Raw genomic sequence first — 24,632 nt, 5'->3', positions numbered from 1 at the left:
TGGTGCGTTAAAACTAAATTTGACGTGATTAAAGCACATTTTTGGGGCATTTTGACAAAGTCTTGCATAAAAGATTAATTCTCAAACTGAACGCAGTAGGGATTCAAGGGGATTCATGCACATGGATTAGGGAGTGGTTAACATGTAGAAAAGTACTGATTAGAGGAGAAACCTCAAAATGGAGCGAGGTAACCAGTGGTGTACCACAGGGATCAGTATTAGGTCCTCTGCTATTCCTAATCTACATTAATGATTTAGATTCTGGTATAGTAAGCAAACTCGTTAAATTTGCAGACAACACAAAAATAGGAGGAGTGGCAAACACTGTTGAAGCAGCAAAGGTCATTCAAAATGATCTAGACAGCATTCAGAACTGGGCAGACACATGGCAAATGACATTTAATAGAGAAAAGTGTACAGTATTGCATGCAGGCCATAAAAATGTGCATGTGAGGCGTGTGAGTAATAATGGAATTCCCAGACAGTAATTTACGTGTAAAAATAAAAATTTTCTTTATTAATATTTACACGCAAAAAAAATAAACAAACAAAAGAAGGATGTGAGGGAGGGAGTGCTGGAGAAACAAAACAAAAGGAACGGAAGCTTCTTAGTCCTCTTCTTGATACGCTGAACACCGAAACGGGAATCAAAACAAAAAGAACAACGTTAGTAAAGCTTCCGTCCGTGATAATAAACAACCAGAACCCAGCACTGCTTCTCTCCCTCCAGCCTTTCCTCCGCCTATACTTTGTGGGACCAACCCCGGACACAGTAGCACGTTCCCTTTAGTATGCAAAGCCCCGCCCCGGTAGTCAGTGGAACACCAATTCCAAACTAACAAGTGTCCTTGAACCTCACTTGACTCCAGTGGCTGGAATTTACATACTCGTACTTCCGCCCCTCACCAAGGTGCCACCCCTCATAAAGATGACTTTCGTCATGGTCACGAGATCTTGGTAAGGGAAGTCCCGAGTTGGTTTGATGCCTTCTACTGTCGGGAGGCTGAATTACAGACCAAAACCCCTTTGACTCATCACAGTGCATTATAAATATCATATGGGAGATACTGATATTGAAGAAGGGAATAAAAGATAAAAGAAACAAGGACCAGGGTTCACAAATGGAGATTAGATAAAGGGGCATTCAGAACAGAAAATAGGAGGCACATTTTTACAGAGAGAATTGTGAGGGCCTGGAACCAACTCCCCAGTAATGTTGTTGAAGCTGACACCCTGGGATCCTTCAAGAAGCTGCTTGATGAGATTCTGGGATCAATAAGCTACTAACAACCAAACGAGCAAGATGGGCTGAATGGCGTCCTCTCGATTGTAAACTTTCTTATGTTCTTATCTGACCGTGACATTGATTTAACCCAATTTGGCTGCCATTTCGAGGTCATGTGACTTTATGTGTTTCTGGAAAACTGGAAAATATGGCCCTTATTGTCTTAATGTTTCAGTGCCACATTGTTTCAACGTCTACCACATTCATGATAGAAATCACTAGCTTTCAGACTGGGTCGATTCAACTGATGAAAACATTGGCAGATCTAAATACCACAGATGCTTAAATATTAAATTATGACTTTTTTTGTCTTTTTACTACTTGAAAGACAAAATACACTTAATTATTATTTATTTCTTAACAGACGCCCTTATCAAGGGCGACTTACAATTGTTACAAGATATCACATTATACATTATTTCACATTATACAGATATCACATTATTTTACATACAATTACCCATTTATACAGTTGGGTTTTTACTGGAGCCATCTAGGTAAAGTACCATGCTCAAGGGTACAGCAGCAGTGTCCCCCACTGGGGATTGAACCCACGACCCTCCGGTCAAGAGTCCAGAGGCCTAACCACTACTCCACCTGAGTTACATTCTTTAATGATTTACAGTTTGTACACTTCTCGTAATAAAGTTCCAATAAAGCGGGTATCCATTAGAAGTTAAAACAATTACACACTGCTGCCATATAGGTTAAACCAATATGGCAGGGAAATGGTTAACTTCTAATGGATACCCGCTAAATAAATAAATGCGAATAAGAAGCTGGAATGTGAATAAGAAGCTGGAATGTGAATAAGAAGCTGGAATGTGAATAAGCAGCTGGAATGCGAATAAGAAGCTGGAATGTGAATAAGAAGCTGGAATGTGAATAAGCAGCTGGAATGCGAATAAGAAGCTGGAATGTGAATAAGAAGCTGGAATGTGAATAAGAAGCTGGAATGTGAATAAGAAGCTGGAATGCGAATAAGAAGCTGGAATGTGAATAAGAAGCTGGAATGTGAATAAGAAGCTGGAATGTGAATAAGAAGCTGGAATGTGAATAAGAAGCTGGAATGCGAATAAGAAGCTGGAATGCGAATAAGAAGCTGGAATGTGAATAAGAAGCTGGAATGTGAATAAGCAGCTGGAATGTGAATAAGAAGCTGGAATGTGAATAAGAAGCTGGAATAAGAAGCTGGAATAAGAAGCTGGAATAAGAAGCTGGAATAAGAAGCTGGAATGCAAATAAGAAGCGGGCCGAATAAGAAGCTGGCCGAATAAAAAGCCAACTTCAGCAACGTCCCGTATTGTGAAATTATTTTCTTTTTGGTGGCTTCCGGACTTTGTTAGCCCACGGAACAGCTTTCAGCACACTTACCTTACCTTTGTGAATCATACATAAAAATAACATGAAAACAGCAATAACTTTTTGGGCAGAAGAATGACATAAAGAAAGGCATCACCACCAGTCCAAACGATTGCGCTTCAGTTACCTTTACGAAATAGACTTAATGTTACATGGATTAAAAAAAGACAAATAGTTGTATGTAAAAAAAAAAAAAAAAAAACGTGGTTATTTGCATACAGACCCAAATACAGACTACTGCACGTGCTTTATTTGGAGCGAACTGGAAAGCAAAGCATTAGAAGAGTCCTCTACTTAGATAGACTTTGGTCTTGAAAACATGATGCCTAATACAGATAAACATGTATAAAAACAGAAAAATGAGTAAGACACAGAAATATGGAAGGTTCTTAAATGAACCATTGAAATGTTTACCACAAACCTTAAGGTTCAAAAATGAACTTGTCCATTAAAATATGCTTCATGGGTTGCCCACAGCAGAACACAATGAGCAGAAGCTCTGCCCATAGAACTGGAGTACCCACAGAGATGTTTATAATACGTGTATTTTACAATTTCAAAAACGTGTATTGTGTTTTTGTAGACAGTATTAGTCAGGAATCTTTTCAAAAAAGGGAAGTTATTTATTCAACACGTTTTGTGTGAATGTCACTCATTTTGAAAATAAATAATCAAGGTGTTAAACTGCATGTCTTGTCCTGGTGTCTAAAGCGCTCTGCTCCTAATTGCAGGTTGTAACATTTCATGGTTTCTGGAGTTATTTGTACAAAATAGACATTTATACATGTTTCAGATCATAAAATACAGACTACTTGTAGCAAAGAAAAGTGCAATGCTAAAGTGAAATGCCATTAAGCCCTTTAAGTGTTACGTTTGAAATGGGTAATACTTTTCTGTGGATTTACAGCACAAACTGTGGATTAGTGAATCAACAATACTACCCCACACCCCTTCTCTTCAAAACAACACAGCCACTTTTAGTTAGAAGATTCATAAATCAATAAAAAAGATCAAAGGGTGACGTCACAGAAATGTCTGAATTTACTGTCGGTCCGGATGGTAGCTGACATTAGACTATTATTATTATTATTATTATTATTATTATTATTATTATTATTATTATTATTATTATTATTAGAACGATTACTTAAATTGCATATTGTGCGCAGGATTTTAAAACTTACTTAACTTGCATTGCAAAAAGCAATGGGGAGCTGTCTTCAGCACCACAAGTGAGGATTATAATTGTTTTTGTCTGGAAGCATAAAGATTTATTTAGGACCACAAACACACTGAGAGAGTTCCTCTATTTACACAGCTCCTCTGCCCTTCTTTCCTTCTCATCGGTTTCAGTGCTGTCTGCCCCTCCATTCCATTTCTGTCACTTTCACACACCGAGAGGATTCCTCAATCTACACTGAACTGTTCCTGCCTTCTCATCAGTGACACTGAGTACCCCCTCTCTGGTCTCCCTCTATCCTTTCACAAACACACACTGGGAAGGTATCTATTGTCCCTCTGGGGACAATACAGAATGATGAACAATTACACAATCTAGTGGGTAAAGTTTTTCTTGAATGAAAGAGAGAAATGTGCACTCCCCTAATTCTGTTGTCTCCTCTATTTTAGCTGGCAAGCCAAAGCCTGTCCTGACCCGGGAGCCTGCAGGAGAGATATTTGAAGGAGACACAGTGACTCTGAGCTGTGGGGTTGAGGGGGGCTCTGATGGCTGGAGATATCTCTGGTACAAAGACAGGCAGCACAGCACTCCAGTGTACCAGACTAACAGCAGCAGTGGAACTGGAGCCGGATACACAATCAGTGCTGCTGCTCTGTCCCACAGTGGAGAGTACTGGTGTGGAGCTGGAAGGGGGAGCAACCCGTTTAACTCAGACTACAGCAATGCTGTCAAGATACAAGTATCAGGTGAGTAACTGAACTGAGCCTGTAAGAAAGATGGCTATCTCTGGTACAAAGACAGTCTGAGAACTTCAGCACCCCAGACTGACAGCAGCAGTGGAACTGGAGCCAGATACACAATCAGTGCTGCTGCTCTGTCCCACAGTGGAGAGTACTGCTGTCGAGCTGAAAGAGGGAGCAAACCGTTTAACTCAGAATACAGCAAAGGTGTGAAGATAAAAGTTTCAGGTGAGCCTGTAAGAAAGACAGCAACCAGCCATAAAGAAAATTAATTAAAAAAAAGTCTCAGTATTAAAGCAAAAGAAGACTACATCGTAGCTCTATTTCCTTTAGATTAAAAATAGATATGATGAAGCAACAAAGCCATAGTGACAGTACAGACAATATACATTTTCAGAAAGTGATTAACAATGCAACACATTTATAAAGTGTTGTTTTTGCTGGGGTTTAAAACTTTTTTTCTATCTATCTATCTATTTTTTTTCCCTTACCCATAGCATTCTAAGGTCATCAGTAATCTCTTGTTCAGTATTATTAGCATTACAGAAATTGGGATGTTTAATGTGATTTCTAACATGATTTTCAGCTTTATTAACAAATTAACATTGACATTGAGTCAAAGTAAAAACACATTCATAAATAAGTTAGGTCCCAATGAAATCACTTTTATTATTTTCTGATTTCAGTTTTTACCGTTTTAAAAAATGTAATTAAGTTGATTTAATTGAACTTATGTACACCGCAGGCACAGCGAACAACACAAAAGTGTAACTCTAGTACAGGCTTCTGTTTCTTCCATTCGGTTTGAGTTTGTCTGCATTTCAGTAAGAGTCCATTTTTTATTGAATTGTATTGAAAAAATATATTGTTAACTTTAAAAACGGGTTGTAGAAGTTAAAGAAACACTTCATTTTTTCTTTTTCCACGACATCAAAACAAATTATTGTTTTTTGTTTCTCTGTATTTGTCATCAGTCATTACAGTAAAAAAAAAAATTAAAGATACCTACAACAGGGAGCTAACTGACTTACTTGCAACTTTCCATTTCTAAGCCTTTTAGCTGAGGGTTTTCCAGTTGTAAAAGTCCTTGTTGACATTCTGAAAGGCTGTTACTATATTTTCTGGCTGTTACTTTGCTTACAGTGAAAATAAACACACAGTACTTTGCGTCTCGTCTTAAGTTACCATAGCAACAATCAGCAACGTTTTGTTTAGTTTTTTAGCCAAGAGGGGGCGGGAGGATGTGGGTCGGGTAACTCCTCCAATTAAAACCCGTGCTCAGATCACGTGATCTGCCACTGCTAACACTGTGTTTAATAGGAGAAGGAAGGCACTGCTAGTACTGTAAGCACGTGTCTCTCAGCAGACAGAATTACTGTCATTTAGGAATGTTGAATCTAGAGCTTAGGTTTAAATATTTTTTTTCTTACATTGTAGCCACTAATGCTATTTTATTTTATTGAAAATGATTATATTACAATGGTATTATATATATATAATAACACGGCTTGGAAAAATAACAACCTCTGATTGGTTAAACAGCATCACATGACCGTGTGTATATATAGCGTATAGCACGGCTTGCATACTAATGAGCCACTTCACACTGAATAAATCACTCCGCACCACTATATTCTAAATTCCATGACAGACTGCCATTTTATTTGTTATTAGTTACAAAACAACAGCCAAAAATGAGTGGCATTTCACCTATTTCCTTTAATATATTTAGGGATGAAACTCCACATAACTGGTACAACACCAGCTTTCTCAGTGAAGCCAGCAGTCCATCTGAAACAAAAAAAATTAAATTAAATAAGTGTACCAGCAAGAGTAAACACATAACAATAGATAAGGACCAGCTAAATGAAATAGAAGAAAACAAAGATTGAAAAAACACAAAAAAACCACAGCATGGGCTGGTTAATGTACTTAAAGAAAAAATATGGACCTTCAAGCAGTATAAACCAATTCGGGGCGTGCGGTTCCGATGATATATTCCACTTCTGGGGTGGTTAAAGTTATCACCACCCCAGGCGTGATATATATCATGGGACCCACACGGCCCGTCGTGGTTTATACCTTACATGAATATATACAGTACTGTGCAAAAGTTTTAGGCAGGTGTGAAAAAATGCTGTAAAGTAAGAATGCTTTCAAAAATAGACATGTTAATAGTTTATATTTATCAATTAACAAAATGCAAAGTGAGTGAACAGAAGAAAAATCTACATCAAATCAATATTTGGTGTGACCACCCTTTGCCTTCAAAACAGCATCAATTTTTCTAGGTACACTTGCACACAGTTTTTGAAGGAACTCGGCAGGTAGGTTGGCCCAAACATCTTGGAGAACTAACCACAGTTCTTCTGTGGATTTAGGCAGCCTCAGTTGCTTCTCTCTCTTCATGTAATCCCAGACAGACTCGATGATATTGAGATCAGGGCTCTGTGGGGGCCATACCATCACTTCCAGGACTCCTTGTTCTTCTTTACGCTGAAGATAGTTCTTAATGACTTGTCACTGTATGTTTGGGGTCGTTTTCATGCTGCAGAATAAATTTGGTGCCAATCAGATGCCTCCCTGATGGTATTGCATGATGGATAAGTATCTGCCTGTACTTCTCAGCATTGAGGAGACCATTAATTCTGACCAAATCCCCAACTCCATTTGCAGAAATGCAGCCCCAAACTTGCAAGGAACCTCCACCATGCTTCGCTGTTGCCTGCAGACACTCATTCGTGTACCGCTCTCCAGCCCTTCGGCGAACAAACTGCCTTCTGCTACAGCCATATATTTCACATTTTGACTCATCAGTCCAGAGCACCTGCTGCCATTTTTCTGCACCCCAGTTCCTGTGTTTTCGTGCATAGTTGAGTCGCTTGGCCTTGTTTCCACGTCGGAGGTATGGCTTTTTGGCCGCAAGTCTTCCATGAAGGCCACTTCTGACCAGACTTCTCCGGACAGTAGATGGGTGTACCAGGGTCCCACTGTTTTCTGCCAATTCTGAGCTGATGGCACTGCTGGACATCTTCCGATTGCGAAGGGAAGTAAGCATGATATGTCTTTCATCTGCTGCAGTAAGTTTCCTTGGCCGACCACTGCGTCTACGGTCCTCAACGTTGCCCGTTTCTTTGTGCTTCTTCAAAAGAGCTTGGACAGCACATTTGGAAACCCCTGTCTGCCTTGAAATTTCTGCCTGGGAGAGACCTTGCTGATGCAGTATAACTACCTTGTGTCTTGTTGCTGTGCTCAGTCTTGCCATGGTGTATGACTTTTGACAGTAAACTGTCTTCAGCAACCTCACCTTGTTAGCTGAGTTTGGCTGTTCCTCACCCAGGTTTATTCCTCCTACACAGCTGTTTCTGTTTCAGTTAATGATTGTGTTTCAACCTACATATTGAATTGATGATCATTAGCACCTGTTTGGTATAATTGTTTAATCATACACCTGACTATATGCCTACAAAATCCCTGACTTTGTGCAAGTGTACCTAGAAGAATTGATGCTGTTTTGAAGGCAAAGGGTGGTCACACCAAATATGGATTTGATTTAGATTTTTCTTCTGTTCACTCACTTTGCATTTAGTTAATTGATAAATATAATCTATTAACATGTCTATTTTTGAAAGCATTCTTACTTTACAGCATTTTTTCACACCTGCCTAAAACTTTTGCACAGTACTGTATGTGTGTGTGTGTGTCTGTATGTATATATATATATATACAGTATATAATGTATGTTTATTTGTTAAGTTGAGGAGCTCTGCCTCCCTTGCCTCCTCTAAGGAGCCTCCATTGCTTGTAAATGTTTTGGTAGCAGTGTGAGTCAAAACAGAGATAATGAAAGAGAGAACTGTGTGATCCCGTGGTTACTGCAATAACTTCAGAAATAAATAAAACAAACTGGCATACAACAAAAGTCTGGAACTCTGTTGAAAAGCTGTTGGATTTAAAGTTTCTAGGTGGGTCAGGTTTTATAATAAAAAAAAAACAGCTGTTGATCTGTCAGCTAGTTTTTACTTGATTTAAGTGTTTCTACTGATGCTCTGAAAGGGAAAGGTGCAAACTAATTATATAATCTTTATATTTCTCCAGAGCTGCCCCAGACTACACTCACCCTGGAGCCTCCATTCCCAGAGATATGCACCGGGGAGACAGTCACTCTGAGGTGTGGGGTTGAGGGGGGTTCTGCTGGCTGGAAATATCTCTGGTACAAAGACAGTGAGGACACTCCAGTGCCCCAGACTGCTGTCCGCAGTATAACTGGTGACAGCTACACAATCACTGCAGCTGCTGTATCTGACCAGGGCCAGTACTGCTGTCGAGGACAAAGAGGAGATCAGCCACTCTACTCACAGCTCAGTGATAAAGTAATATTAACTGTGTCTGGTGAGTTTACTCAGCTTAATGCAGGCTCTTCATAGACAGTTACACTGACCATATGAGTGTTTTCATATTTCAACAGGCTGTTATACTTTTTTCTAATGATTTTATTAACCCAGATTGTGAATAGGAAGCATTCTGTTTAATTGAATTAATTCCAACTCCACTTTATTGAATTTATCAATGAGTTAATGCTCTTGAGTTAAAGCTTTTTGAATAGGTTGTATTAATGTACATCCTTCGGTTTACCCAAAGATATATTCAGATCTAACTGAACAGGGTTAGAAACTAATGTAGACATTGGAAAACTATTTGTTTTTAAGGTCTTTAATGTACTGTAATCATCCCTCTACACCTAAATAAAAATCTCTTTCAGCAGGTTAGCCACTGTGCGTCACATGTGCAATATTCCATTCTCTCCAGTCAGGACAGCTGTAGAATAGACTATAGCTAATATGCTATAGAACAAACTAATACCCACATGTGATGGAGAACAGAATATTAGTCATATGTAATAGATAATGTAATGGATAATAAAAGCACATGACAGGGCGTGCGTTGTGTTGCATTAAAATATGTCTGTAGTTGGGTTAATGCAGCACAACGCACAAGCCCTGGAGTGTGTTATCCCGCTTATAAAAACGGACACAATATATATATATTTTTTAAAACAAACTAATTTTTTTAATTTTTTCAAAAAATTGAACAATTTTATTATATATCCTTCCACTTTGGAGAACATATACTGTCTCAAACAAGGTTCTATTTGTTGTAAACTGGAGGTTTCAATAGATTATTATTATTTATTTCTTAGCAGAAGCCCTTATCCAGGGCAACATACAATTGTTAGAAGATATCACATTATTTTTACAAACAATTACCCATTTATACAGTTGGGTTTTTAGTGGAGCAATCTAGGTAAAGTACCTTGCTCAAGGGTACAGCAGCAGTGTCCCCCACCTGGGATTGAACCCACAACCCTCCGGTCAAGAGTCCAGAGCCCTTACCACTACTCCACACTGCTGCCCATTTATATTTTCCAGTGATGAGCGAGTCATCATTGAAATGAGGTGATTTACTCCCATGGGTTTTAGAGTGAACTGCAGTGTCTGCCTCCTTTTCTATATCTTTTAATTATCGATAAAAATTAATTATTGCCATTTTTAAATGCTTGATTTAGGGCTAACATTGCAGTTTATGTCAGTGCTGTTTACATAGTGATTGAGACCCACGCGGAGGTCAACAAAACTAGAAATGGAGCACTCTTAACCAGCCGAATTACACACTGAAGCATAGAATTCTCATAACAGACCGTTTAAATATTTAAGAGAAACTGTTTTTAAGTCGATTGCCATTTATCTTTGTTTAATCCAATCAATAAAAACACCAGCTGGACAAGCAGTTGTTTTTTTGTGTTTGCCTTATTTTTGTTTTCTTTGATTTCATTAAGTTGTTGACTTGTTAGATCTTCGTGTCTTTTGCTTTTTTTTCAATAGAGGTCTTTCTTCTTGTAATTCTAGCCGCTTGTCTACTGTCATGTCTCTGAAAAAATCAAATGTTACGAAAGGAATGTCACTAACTTTAAAAAAACTTTATAAGACCTCTCACACCAGTGTGTATATTTATTGCAAGTTTAATATGTTGTGTATTGATAATTTATTGATCAAACTGTGCTTAGGCAAAAATAAGTTCCGTCGTGCTTTGTAATATACAGTATATCTGCACGGTTCAAATTCCTCAACAGCCAATCAGCATGCAGCATCCGAACATTCCATTTTATAAGGAGAATTGATCCCTTCAAGAAGTCTTGCTTGATCTGTAACCTCTCCAGACCTTAGTAATGGAGTAGTTCAGCTGAGATACTCAACTCACTAATCAGAAAAATACATTTTAACATAATCATTTGAGCACAGATACGTATAATGTTTGTGCTCAAAGGTCTGTCTTTAACCATGTTCAGAGTGGATCCTCAAGTATTCTGTTTTGTAATAATATTAATAATCTTTATATCGCACCTTTCATAGTAGACCACCATCACAAAGCGCTTTACAAGATACGAGACTAGGGTGTGTGAACTATGCATCAGCTGCAGAGTCACAACAACATCTCACCCGAAAGGACAAGGAGGTTTAGTGACTTGCTCAGGGTCACACAATGAGTCAGTGGCTGAGGTGGGATTTGAACCGGGGATCTCCTGGTTATAAGCCTGTGTCTTTAACCACTGGACCACACAGCCTCCTTTAACTTCTTTTTGTTATTTGTTTCGTTTTTGGAGTCACACAACAGTGAATTCCTCCACTAATAAACAGGACCTCTCACAAGCTGAAAGCACAGGCTGCACTTTTCATTTGGTGTATAGATTTGGTAAAGCTAGCGAGCCTCTGAACGTAGATTGCAATCACTCCAAAAATACTACTGGAGAGGACACTAGAAGCTATCTCCTTCAGAATTTAAAAACTCTTTCCCCTAATCCTATTCTGTTCTCTGTTTCAGAGGTTTGTCCCAAGGCTGTCCTGACCCTGCAGCCTGCCGGGGCACAGATATTCACAGGAGAGACAGTCACCCTGAGCTGTGAGGTGGAGGGGGGCTCTGCTGGCTGGAGGTTTAAACAGTACAGAGATGGACATGAAAAGGCATTGTGCACTGATCAATACAGTGGGAGAAATGGTGATCACTGCAAAATCACTTACGCTCAAGAGTCCCACAGTGGAGTGTACTGGTGTGAGTCTGCATCAGGACAGGAGCGCAGTAATGCTGTCAACCTAACTGTGTCCAGTAAGTCATTTTCATTAAAGTAATATTTAACCACACTGTAGAATAATGCACTCTGGTAGGTTAGATAGGTAGGTAACACATTGTTTTTGTAATTCTCTGCTTATGCATTTAACACATAATGGCTTCCTTTTAGGTTTGCTCTTGGTGTATTAGAAATAAAAAGTTAAATTGCAAATTATGATAATATAAATACTTGTCATCTTTGTGCTTCATTCCATACTGAAAAACTGTTTTAAATTATCAGAAAAAATCATCTTGTGTCCTCTGGTCCTGGTTTCTGTACTGCGCTTAAAGTATTGGTTAGGGTTAACTATGCCAACACCTTTTAAGATCTTACAGACCTCAATCAAATGCCCCCTGATTCTTCTTTGTTCTAGGCTAAATAAATTCAGTTCCTTCAATCCATATTTGCAGCGTGATCCTAGTCTGGTTCCTCTGTGTTGAATTCTCTCCAGGGCCACAGTTTTGATAATGTGGTGACCAGAACTGAACACAGCATTCTAAACGCTGTCGCACTGGTGCAGTGTACAACCCCATCATAACCTTAATTGATTTTGATCCTAATTGTATGTGACGACCATGTTAAACTGTGACATTCAATTTAATTTGCTATGGTTCTGCCCATTTCTGTATCTGCTCTACATCGTTTTGGATTTCCGCAATAGTTGAAAGCATGTTGGCCACTCCCCCAAGCTTTGTGTCGTCTGCAAATTTTCAATTGTGAATCCATGTTGGCTGTGTCCCACGATGCTGCTACACTCCTAGTTTCCCTCTAGTGATTGATTTTACATGTTATAGAGGTGAGGCTGATGGGTCTGTAGTTTCCTGGTTCCTCCATATCTCCCTTTTTAAATATTGGTATTACAATTGCAAAGTGCCAGTCAGCTGGACTTCCCCTGTCTTGATTGATTTGTGAAAAGTCTTTGCCAGGCTCTGTTTTCTTTACGCACTCTTGGGTATATGCCGTCTGGACCAGGGGATTTGTTAGCCTTGTAGCATTGAAAGAGTTTAGTGTTGCACTATTTCATGAAATTAATACTTAAAATTTTTCACTTGCAACTTTATTTCCTTTTAACTAGCAGTTTATCAGGATATTCACCTCAGTCTGTTGTTAAGAATTTTTTTTGCTCATGTCTTTTTAAACCCTGTTTTTTTATTCGCTTTACTGTGACTTTTCAACTGTCAGACCTCTCTCTCTCTCTCTCTCTCTCTCTCTCTCTCTCTCTCTCTCTCTCTCTCTCTCTCTCTCTCACTGTCTCTCGTTTGGGGCTGTGCTGTACTTAGAATTAAATATTCACAATGTAAATGGCATGTCTTTATTAAAGAAGAAAAAACTGTTTTAATACGGTAATACTTTTCATATAGGGTAAAAAAATCAAAAATAAGAACACATTTTATTATGGACACAACTGAATGTCGAGGTGTAAGTTTAGGCTTGATTTGAAAAGACCCTCACACGACATGATGTGCAGGAAGCCTGAGCTCCAGGTGGCTTCACCCCAGCAGCATAGCAAGCACTGCCATGCTAATCTGTCTGTCCCCTGACCTGCCGGAGAATCAGAGACCTATTTCGAGGGCTACCAGCTACCATTACTAGCAGGGGGAAACCCTTGCTGCACCTTAATAGCAAATGAATTGCTTGTATTAACTTTCAATTGTAAATACCAGAGGATTCTATATCTATACGGCTGACCTTGTGTCTTCAGGGGGTCCTGGGATTTATATTGCATTGGCAGGGAAGGGGTTAAATTCCCTGCCAGAACACACGTGGGAATGTGGCTGGAGCTGTCAATTGAATAAATGATGATTAGTTAGGCTCCAGTCACAGGTGTATAAAAAGGGTAATCACGGGTGTTAGTGTTAGAATTAATGTTGGTGATAGAGGTAAAGGTGCTGTGCTGTGCTGTGCTGTGCTGTGCTGTACGTTTTGTAGACCTTTTGTTCTGGCCCTTGTGCCTTTTTGTTTTGTTAATGTGTTTTGTTTAGTGTTTGTAACTGTGTTATTTGTAATTAAACATGCACATTAGCGCTTTACTGCAGCTATCTAGCCTCTGAGTCTCTCTTGCCAGCTGCAGCCTTTGCTGTGATGCTATCCTTACCACGGGGAGTGAGAGAAAAATAGAGTAATAGACAGTCAGATCTATATAGAGAGAGAAAGAAAGAAGACTGTGATCTATACAGAGGAGGGCAGAGAGAAACCAAGAGAGATTATTATTATTTATTTCTTAGCAGACACCCTTACCCAGGGTGACTTACAGTCGTAAACCAAAAATACATTTCAAGAATCACAGTACAAGTATTAATACCATTAAGAGCAAGATAAAATACAATGACTTCAGTTCTAGTAAGTACAAGTATATGACAAAATACGATTCAATATCGGAGCAGATAACAGTGTCAGTGATAGTTACATCAGGGTACGATTAAATGCAAAATACTACAGATTGAATAACACTTGTGGCAGATTACAGTACACTACTCTGTAAAGTACAGGATTAAATGCAGTAAAATGTAGAAAGGGGCATAAGAGAGAAAGTGTGGGGTGAGAGAGAGAGTGAGAAAGACAATGAGATCTATTCAGTGAGAGTGAAAGAGAGAAAGTGGGTGAGGAGGGAGAGATGGTGAGAGTGTAGTGGTGGTGATGCAGGTGTGTTTGTGTAAAACGGTCAGTTCCCTCCAGTCAGTGGTCAATCCTGACCCGTCTCTCAGCCCTGCTGATCTGAACTCTTTCTGTCTTTTCAGATCAATGGGTGATCCTGCAGACTCCTCAATCCTGACCCGTCTCTCAGTCCTGCTGATCTGAACTCCTTCTGTCTTTTCAGATGAATGGGTGATCCTGCAGACTCCCACCCAGCCTGTGTTTGAAGGAGATGCTCTGACTCTGAAGTGTCGTGTCCGCTATAATGATCATATTACCAGGGTTGTCTTTTATAAAGATAATAAAGAGTTACAGTCCCAGGCTGACACAGAGCTGAGTGTGGCTCGTGTTTCAAAGAGTGACGAGGGCTCCTACAAGTGCACAGCGTGGGGGTGGAGCTCCTACCATTATGGTGACTCTGCAGAGGTGCGGGTGTCAGTGAGAGGTAGGTTCATTCTAACATCACCCCTTCTCTGTCTGTAATGTCTCTCTGATAAATTAATATTGAAGTCCAGTCCAGCTGTATTAATTCATGTCTTAATAATTTAAAGTGCTTAAATAAGAGCAGATCTTTCTGATATGATAGCAAGGTCTTGTGTTCTGACAAGCTGTCTTGAAGCTGTAAGAATCCACAGCAGGCCATACCAAATATAGCAATACAGAGGCACAGGATAAATATCAGTAATTAAGATCAAACCTTTTTCTCTAAACCATTAATGAGAAACTTCCAATTACATGTTCTATATTTTTTCATGTTTGTCTTACCTTTTATGATGTTTACAATCATTCTGAGTGGAGTCATGCTGCTCCTCAAATACTGCATTTAAATCATTTTTATCAGTATTAAAATCCACCTGGCATTGTCTGTGCCTGTACAGACCTAGCAGTCCGCTCCTTCTGGGTGCTGGGTACATGGTGCAGTGACAGCACAACTCTGCCAGACTCACCTTGTATAGCATGAAGCAGTGAACATCACAAAAAGGGAAAGACAGAAAAACAAATACATTTACATTTGAAGCTACTTTATTTTTGTGTGCTGTTGCTAAAAACATTTGTTTACCATGATTCCATCGTTAGACATTGCATAAATCTCCGTATCTCATAAAAAAAACATTAAATAATACAGTCGCCAGAACTGCTTTCATCTGCTGTATCCTAAACATTTGAACAGACTGCTGGGCTGAATAAGGAGACACTTTCAACCTCTCTAAATGATATCAATAGCTTATGAATAAACTAGTAGAAACAGAAGTTAGTAACAGCACAAGGCATCTGTATTATTATTTTTTTTTATTTTGGAATCTGAAACAAAAACACATTGGAGATGTGAAAAAACGGCAAGTTATCAAAAGTGCCCAGCCATTTAAAGTAGAGATATCAAAAACACAAGCCAAGTTTCAAGAAACCACTGGGGCAACCTTGCCCAGCAGAAAGCAAATAGGCACAACTGTAAAACCGATGGGGGCCAAGGTTGCCCCAATTGTTTCTACTAACTTGGCTTGTGTTTTTTATACAAGTTAGAATACTGTGGGTTAGAATACCACCCATTCACTAAACTAATACCACCCATTCACTAAACTAATACCACCCATTCACTAAACTAATACCACCCATTCACTAAACTAATACCACCCATTCACTCAACTAATACCACCCATTCACTAAACTAATACCACCCATTCACTAAACTAATACCACCCATTCACTGAACTAATACCACCCATTCACTGAACTAATACCACCCATTCACTAAACTAATACCACCCATTCACTAAACTAATGCCACCCATTCACTCAACTAATACCACCCATTCACTAAACTAATACCACCCATTCACTAAACTAATACCACCCATTCACTAAACTAATACCACCCATTCACTAAACTAATACCACCCATTCACTAAACTAATACCACCCATTCACTAAACTAATGCCACCCATTCACTAAACTAATACCACCCATTCACTAAACTAATACCAGCCATTCACTAAACTAATGCCACCCATTCACTCAACTAATACCACCCATTCACTCAACTAATACCACCCATTCACTAAACTAATACCACCCATTCACTAAACGAATACCACCCATTCACTAAACGAATACCACCCATTCACTCATCTAATACCACCCATTCACTAAACTAATACCACCCATTCACTAAACTAATACCACCCATTCACTAAACTAATACCAGCCATTCACTAAACTAATGCCACCCATTCACTAAACTAATACCACCCATTCACTAAACTAATACCACCCATTCACTAAACGAATACCACCCATTCACTAAACGAATACCACCCATTCACTAAACTAATACCACCCATTCACTAAACTAATACCACCCATTCACTCATCTAATACCACCCATTCACTCAACTAATACCAGCCATTCACTCAACTAATACCAGCCATTCACTCAACTAATACCACCCATTCACTCAACTAATACCACCCATTCACTAAACTAATACCACCCATTCACTAAACTAATACCACCCATTCACTAAACTAATACCACCCATTCACTAAACTAATACCACTCATTCACTCAACTAATACCACCCATTCACTCAACTAATACCACCCATTCACTCAACTAATACCACCCATTCACTAAACTAATACCACTCATTCACTGAACTAATGCCACTCATTCACTGAACTAATACCACCCATTCACTCAACTAATACCACCCATTCACTCAACTAATGCCACCCATTCACTCAACTAATACCACCCATTCACTCAACTAATACCAGCCATTCACTCAACTAATGCCACTCATTCACTCAACTAATACCACCCATTCACTCAACTAATACCACCCATTCACTAAACTAATACCACCCATTCACTAAACTAATACCAGCCATTCACTAAACTAATACCACCCATTCACTAAACTAATACCACCCATTCACTAAACTAATACCACCCATTCACTAAACTAATACCACCCATTCACTAAACTAATGCCACCCATTCACTAAACTAATACCACCCATTCACTAAACTAATACCACCCATTCACTAAACTAATACCACCCATTCACTAAACTAATACCACCCATTCACTAAACTAATACCACCCATTCACTAAACTAATACCACCCATTCACTAATCTAATACCACCCATTCACTAAACTAATACCACCCATTCACTAAACTAATACCACCCATTCACTAAACGAATGTTTCTCTCCATTGTCGGCCTGTTGCTTTTTCCAAATCAAATCAGTCTCATAAATAACAAATATAAAGTGTGCAGGAAATGTCTCATTCATGGTATAAGAAAGATTATGCACTGAATCTTTATTGTGTCTGAGAATGATCCCACCCGTGATCCAGAGGTCTCAAACACGTCTTAAGTAAGCAACGTGTCTCAGGAGGTTATCAGCTGCCGCCTCATATGTGGGATTACTCTTAGTACACAATGAACGTTCAGTACATAATCTCTCTGTATGGCTGTTAAAGGCATGTATCTAATTGTTGTGACAGTCAAACTATTCATTTGTGTATCTATAACCACAATGTCAGTCCTTAAGGCTGCACTGTCTATAGCTGGAAGAGGTTTCACCTGGTTTGACTCTCCACAGACCCTCTCACTGTGTTCTTGTTGTCTTGTGTCAGAGCTGTTCTCCAGGGTGACTCTGACAGCATCTCCAGGAGCCACAGTGAAGGAGGGAGAGGCTCTTAAACTGACCTGTGAGGCAGCAGTGAACAAAACCCCCCGCCCTCAACTCCACTACACCATTGTGAGAGACGGGGAGCCTGTGACTAACAGCACTGACTCTGCACTGTACAGCATAGACAGTACTGAGAAGAGCCACACTGGGAACTACACGTGTGCTGTGGAGTCACAGGGAGTGAAGAAGAGCAGCCAGGAGCTACACATTGAAGTGGAAAGTAAGAGCAGAAACTTTTCATAACTGACTTGATGATTGAAAGTGATCTCATAGATTATAATAGGTATCATTATATTCCCAGTATAGAACCCTTAATAAACAGATCACAGAATTGCCAGCAATATCAACACATTGGATTGGAAACAAATACACTGTACAGACACTGGTTCTGTACTATATTCAGTAGTGTATGTTACCCACTAATGTTTTAGTTTTACATTAGGTTTAATTACATTTAAAATAAATGTACCCAAATTAGTGTTAATTGAGTGATTAAAATGATGGTTCAAATAAAATGCAGTTACAGCAGACAGCCATTGGAGTGACAGAGTGGCTGAAGTCTGTTCCTATAGAGCGAGTGTGAGCAGGGTAATGTTCTTGAATCCCTATCAGCTCAGTCAAGGTGTATGGAAGTCACTCGCACACACTCATACTGTACCTTCCTTCCCCCAGCGTCCTGGCACAGCGCTGTTGCTATTGGCTACAGAGTGAGCTTCACTCTGATTCATTTCATTGTGTTCACTCTGTTACTCCTTCAATACTGCAGGATCCAAGGTGAGACTCCCAGTCAGTGCACACATTTCACCTGGCCTGTCACAGCACACATGCAGGCTTCTTCCTGTGATTTCTACAGTGTGAACAGCACACCCCAGTCTTAGGGATAGTTCATTAAAAAAGAATGATTTCCTGATTAAATATACACAGCTAATTTACAGTGTCCAAAATAAACATTTAGTTTCCAGATGATAAAGATTCATAATCATTATTCTTTGATTCAAGTTCAATCCAGGGTATTTAAAAAAAATAACCCTTTCATCAGTAATGCCACAAAGCTGCTGCCTCCACAGAGTGTCTTCACAGTTGATACACAGCTGCTCCTTACCCTGAAATGCACTCTGTGATTTCAATGGACTTGATTACTCTGAAGCCTAGAAGTGTCATCATCCTTTAAAGCTTCTGTTATTGCTGCAGTTAAACTCTGAGCCCTCCTTGTGTGTCTCTGACATCTGTCTCAGGAAAACCTCGGATCAGGATCAGGAGCAGTCAGCAGAGAGGATTGAGCTCTGCAGCCGTGTGCAGCACACTGGAGTGGAACTGCAATAGTATTGCACTGTCGTACTGAAGATCAGCCTGAATGCATTGTCTTAGAACTGCTGTGAATATCTGTTCAAACTGCGGCTGTAGTTTACAGAAAATGACCATTGACTGGGGTATTTTCTAAGACCTCAAAACAAATGGATTATTCATTGATTGTTTGATTTAATTCATTTATTTAATAGATTGCTTGATTGCACAGTGTAACTTTAAGTGCATTACTGAACAATGTATGTATTCATAAGCTATCCTTTAGTCAATAAACTGCTATATTTTACTAGTGTTGTTCTGTATTATTAATGATACACCTTCAACATGTATTTGAACTTTCAAAGTATTGGGGGTTTGAGGTAACAAAAAGTCATTATTATAGATATTAATGGTAATTAAATTATGTTTCCTAACCGTTGGAAGGGGTGTGTTGTATTAAGAACATAAGAAGATAAGAAACTTCTGAAAAGTGTTACTCTCCTTCTTCCTCTTCTGTTTCTTACTGTTTAATAGTGTGTAGCGACTTTTCAAACAGAAAAGCTAAATAACTGGACATGTACCAATCATGTGATTTCACATGTTGGTCAACATCAAAATAAACCAGGGAATGCAAGCAGTTTGATATCCATACCTTTTATATTAAACAATTTATTTATGTTTTAAAACAGCACATATCGCACACACACAAAAAAAAAATTACTGTTGTTTGAAATTGCAACATGAGGTCTTTGAAAAGCCCAGGCCTTAGCCCGCTATGCCACTGCACTGTAGTTGAAAAACAAATCTAATTATTAAAAACAGAAACAATCTCTTAACACCAAAAATTGCTGTATTAAGAAACCTAAGACAGCAGACCTGAGTAGTCCAGACCTTTGACATATTAATGAAAAATTGTTTGTGAATTCAGCTACATTGACTTGTATTAGATGGATTAGATTTACATTAGCTATAACAACTGATTTGGTTTTAACATAAATCCGTGATGATATGCATCTAACAAAAGCATCAGCATTTTTTAATAAAAAAAAGTGTTTCTAAACTAGCAAAGCATAACTTTTGCGGTAAATGAAGAGACTTGTGAACACGAAAAATGATTTTACAATGTATTGAGCAGAACTGCGGTTCTCACAGGCGGAGATGGGACCTCCCGCTCTGAACCGTAGCACTGATACCGCTGCCCAAAAGAGCCGTCTCCCTGCAGGAGCTGGTATCAGGCTTATGGCTTATGTCTTCATATTTGATTGCGTCACCTACCAGCCCTGACCCTTCCCCTGTGCACTCCAGACTCCCCTGCCAGCCTCAAGTCTGCCCTAACCAGGCTACAGGCTTCCAAGTGCATGCCGGGGGAACACCAATGTGGAGAACCGTGGTTCCTGCAACCAGGGGCTTCTCGCAGTCTGAGGTCGGACACGAACGCAGGACCTCCCGCTTTGAAGATAGCGGCAATCCCGCTGTACTAAAGAGCCGGGCTCCCTTGCAGGAGCAGATATCGGGCTTATGTCTTCATGTTTAGATTGTGTCACCTACCAGCCATGACAGCCCCGTGCACGCTACAGTATTGTTACCTGTTAAGTCTACTGTTGCCCACATACCTTTTTGACTTGTTGGACAAAGATTTAATTGATAACTGTGTACAAGCGCGCCGTGACGTGTTTGGTACCACTTCCCCACATGACACAAACCTCTCCTGTGCATGTGGATAAGTGTGGGTGGGTCATGTGAGTAGTCCAGACCCAATAAGAAACTATCATTATTATTATTATTATTATTTATTTCTTAGCAGACGCCCTTATCCAGGGCAACTTACAATCGCAAGCAAATACAAATACATTCAAGTGTTACAATACAAGTCATACAATAAGAGCAAGAAATACAATAATTTTTTTTTTCAAGTGTGACAAACCACAATTCAATAATACAGCAGATAATAGTGAAAGTTACATCAGGATATGATTAAATAGTGATAGTTGCATCAGGATATGATTAAGTACAAAATACAACAGGTTAAACACTTGGCAGATTACAATATTCTGAAGTACAGGATTAAATGTAGTAAAATAGGGGGCAGATAAGAGCAAAATAAAGCATATTTAAATGAAGGGTGATAGTGTCCCAGGATACAACAGAGGAGTTCTACAGCTGCTGTTTGAAGAGGTGAGTCTTAAGGAGGCGCCGGAATGTGGTCAGGGACTGGGCAGTCCTGACATCATCTATGGTTGCTGATCATCATCTATGGTTGCTGAATCAAAACCGAACCAGGTAACTACAGACCCATAAGCTTGACTTCTATTATATGTAAACTTATGGAAACTATAATAAGATCCAAAATGGAAAATTACCTATATGGTAACAGTATCCTGGGAGACAGTCAGCATGGTTTTAGGAAAGGGAGATCGTGTCTAACTAACCTGCTTAATTTTTCTGAGGATAATTGCAAAGCATATGACATGGTTTATTTATTTATTTATTTATTATTATTATTATTATTATTATTATTATTATTATTATTATTATTATTTATTTCTTAGCAGACGCCCTTATCCAGGGCGACTTACAGTCGTAAACAAAAATACATTTCAAGAATTACAGTACAAGGAATAATACAATTAAGAGCAAGATAAATACAATGACTTTGGTTCTAGCAAGTACAAGTATGACAAAATATGATTCAATAACGGAGCAGATAACAGTGTCAGTGATAGTTACATCAGGATATAATTAAATACAAAATACTACAGATTAAATAACACTTGACAGATTACAGGACTCTAAAGTACAGGATTAAATGCAAAAAAAAAAAAAAAGAAAAATTTAGATTTTAGATTTCCAGAAAGCTTTTGACAAAGTCTCGCATAAAAGATTAATTCTCAAACTGAACGCAGTAGGGATTCAAGGAAATGCATGCACATGGATTAGGGAGTGGTTAACATGTAGAAAACAGAAAGTACTGATTAGAGGAGAAACCTCAAAATGGAGTGAGGTAACCAGTGGTGTACCACAGGGATCAGTATTAGGTCCTCTGCTATTCCTAATCTACATTAATGATTTAGATTCTGGTATAGTAAGCAAACTTGTTAAATTTGCAGACGACACAAAAATAGGAGGAGTGGCAAACACTGTTGCAGCAGCAAAGGTCATTCAAAATGATCTAGACAGCATTCATAACTGGGCAGGCACATGGCAAATGACATTTAATAGAGAAAAGTGTAAAGTACTGCACGCAGGAAATAAAAATTTGCATTATAAATATCATATGGGAGATACTGAAATTGAAGAAGGAATATATGAAAAAGACCTAGGAGTCTATGTTGACTCAGAAATGTCGTCATCTAGACAATGTGGGGAAGCTATAAAAAAAAAGGCCAACAAGATGCTCAGATATATTGTGAAAAGTGTTGAATTTAAATCAAAGGAAGTAATGTAAAAACTTTACAATGCATTAGTAAGACCTAATCTAGAATATTGTGTTCAGTTCTGGTCACCTCGTTACAAAAAGGATATTGCTGCTCTAGAAAGAGTGCAAAGAAGAGCAACCAGAATTATCCCGGGTTTAAAAGGCATGTCGTATGCAGACAGGCTAAAAGAATTGAATCTATTCAGTCTTGAACAAAGAAGATCTAATTCAAGCATTCAAAATTCTAAAAGGTATTGACAATGTCGACCCAGGGACTTTTTAGACCTGGAAAAAGAAACAAGGTCCTGGGGTCACAAATGGAGATTAGATAAAGGGGCATTCAGAACAGAAAATAAGAGGCACTTTTTTACACAGAGAATTGTGAGGGTCTGGAACCAACTCCCCAGTAATGTTGTTGAAGCTGACACCCTGGGATCATTCAAGAAGCTGCTTGATGAGATTCTGGGATCAATAAGTTACTAACAACCAAACGAGCAAGATGGACTGAATGGCTTCCTCTCGTTTGTAAACTTTCTTATGTTCTTATGTTCTTATGAGTGACTTATAGTACCACTGCAGACAGACAGCCTGGCATCGTGAGCGGTCAAGGCTGATTGATGGGCTATCAGAGGCTCATTGAAACAATAGCAATGTCAACAGACAGCTCACTTGAGGAATGCAGACTGATATAATGAAACTTCAATCCGGCTGCAATTCCCGACTGATAAACACAAATAATACCACAACATTTAATTGTTATAATATGTATCGGTCAATTTGACAATTTGACCACGCCTGGTCGGAATAGGTATGACAGAATTTTATCTCACAAATTTTTGCAGCTACGCGATTCTTTCTTTGTCAGGGTAATTAGTACATATATTTAGGAAAAAGTCAGGAAAGCACAGCTCCGTATCTTAAACACATGCACAGCAATTTAAATTTAAATTCCAAAAAAGGTCAAAATGACCACCTTTGTCATCCTAGTGTTAAGATAACACTGCTTGGCACAGAAGGCACTTTGGCTTTTCTTTGTTGTTCACCAGAACACTTGTAAATCCAAATTTATCAAAGGTTTGGTCATGAAATATTGCATGAGATTGAGGTCAATGCCAGTCGGAATCACAACCCCATCCATTACAGTCACGAGACATCGTTTGGGAACCGCTGAGCTAGAATGTTAAGTCATCTCAAATCTGTGCTGAATGTTGTAGCTCTACCAAAGGCAACCCGTCCTCAAAAACATAACGTGCCGAACTATATAAACAAAATAGAGAGGAGAAGTATAACTGACTGGAATAGTATAACTTGATCATCTAATTTATAATAGTATAACTCAACAATGGGTTTGCTGTCAATGACTGCAAACATCACACACAAGACAAGGAGAAACAGTTCTCCCAAACTTTCATTTAAACAGTCTTTACAGTTTTGTGAAAAAGCCCTGTAGTAACTTGTCACTTTATATTGTTCAGCCTCATCCAAACAATATAAAGGAGCAGTGAATACAGCTTTTCATGTACACCCCTCCCTGTGTGCATTATGTATATTGTATCATTTTTATTATTTAAAATGGCCAACGTGCCGTTCATTTTGTAAAGTGTTTTTTTTTTTTGTTTAAATCTTTTATTTACTTTATACTAAATCGGCACATCAGCGCTTTCATACCCCAGGCTTGTGTTCCTGGTCTGACATCACTTACAAGCTATCCTGTCCACATGGTAAAAGCAGGTACTCTGAGCTGTGTGAGGTACCACATTTCCACTGCTAGTTATCTTTTTTACTGACACATCGCATGAGAATGAGGTTAATGCCAGTGTGAATCGCAACTCCATCCATTACAGCCACGACCCCTGCTCCACA

General features: G+C 39.0%; 1 protein-coding gene across 1 annotated transcript in view; it reads left to right on the top strand.

Annotated features, from left to right (window-relative positions):
• The window catches only part of LOC131725062 (Fc receptor-like protein 5), a 282,595-nt gene that overhangs the window by 14,475 nt on the left and 243,488 nt on the right, over nucleotides 1-24,632 (top strand). Inside the window, exons 4-7 of the mRNA XM_059018531.1 lie at nucleotides 4,277-4,573; nucleotides 8,666-8,959; nucleotides 11,447-11,728; nucleotides 14,551-14,811. Of these exons, the coding sequence (XP_058874514.1) occupies nucleotides 4,277-4,573; nucleotides 8,666-8,959; nucleotides 11,447-11,728; nucleotides 14,551-14,811 (1,134 nt within the window). The remainder of the gene's footprint in view (nucleotides 1-4,276; nucleotides 4,574-8,665; nucleotides 8,960-11,446; nucleotides 11,729-14,550; nucleotides 14,812-24,632) is intronic.

Source organism: Acipenser ruthenus, chromosome 60, assembly GCF_902713425.1.
Source record: "Acipenser ruthenus chromosome 60, fAciRut3.2 maternal haplotype, whole genome shotgun sequence".
Classification (NCBI taxonomy): Eukaryota; Metazoa; Chordata; class Actinopteri; order Acipenseriformes; family Acipenseridae; genus Acipenser; species Acipenser ruthenus.
This window is presented reverse-complemented; position numbering and strand designations above follow the sequence as displayed.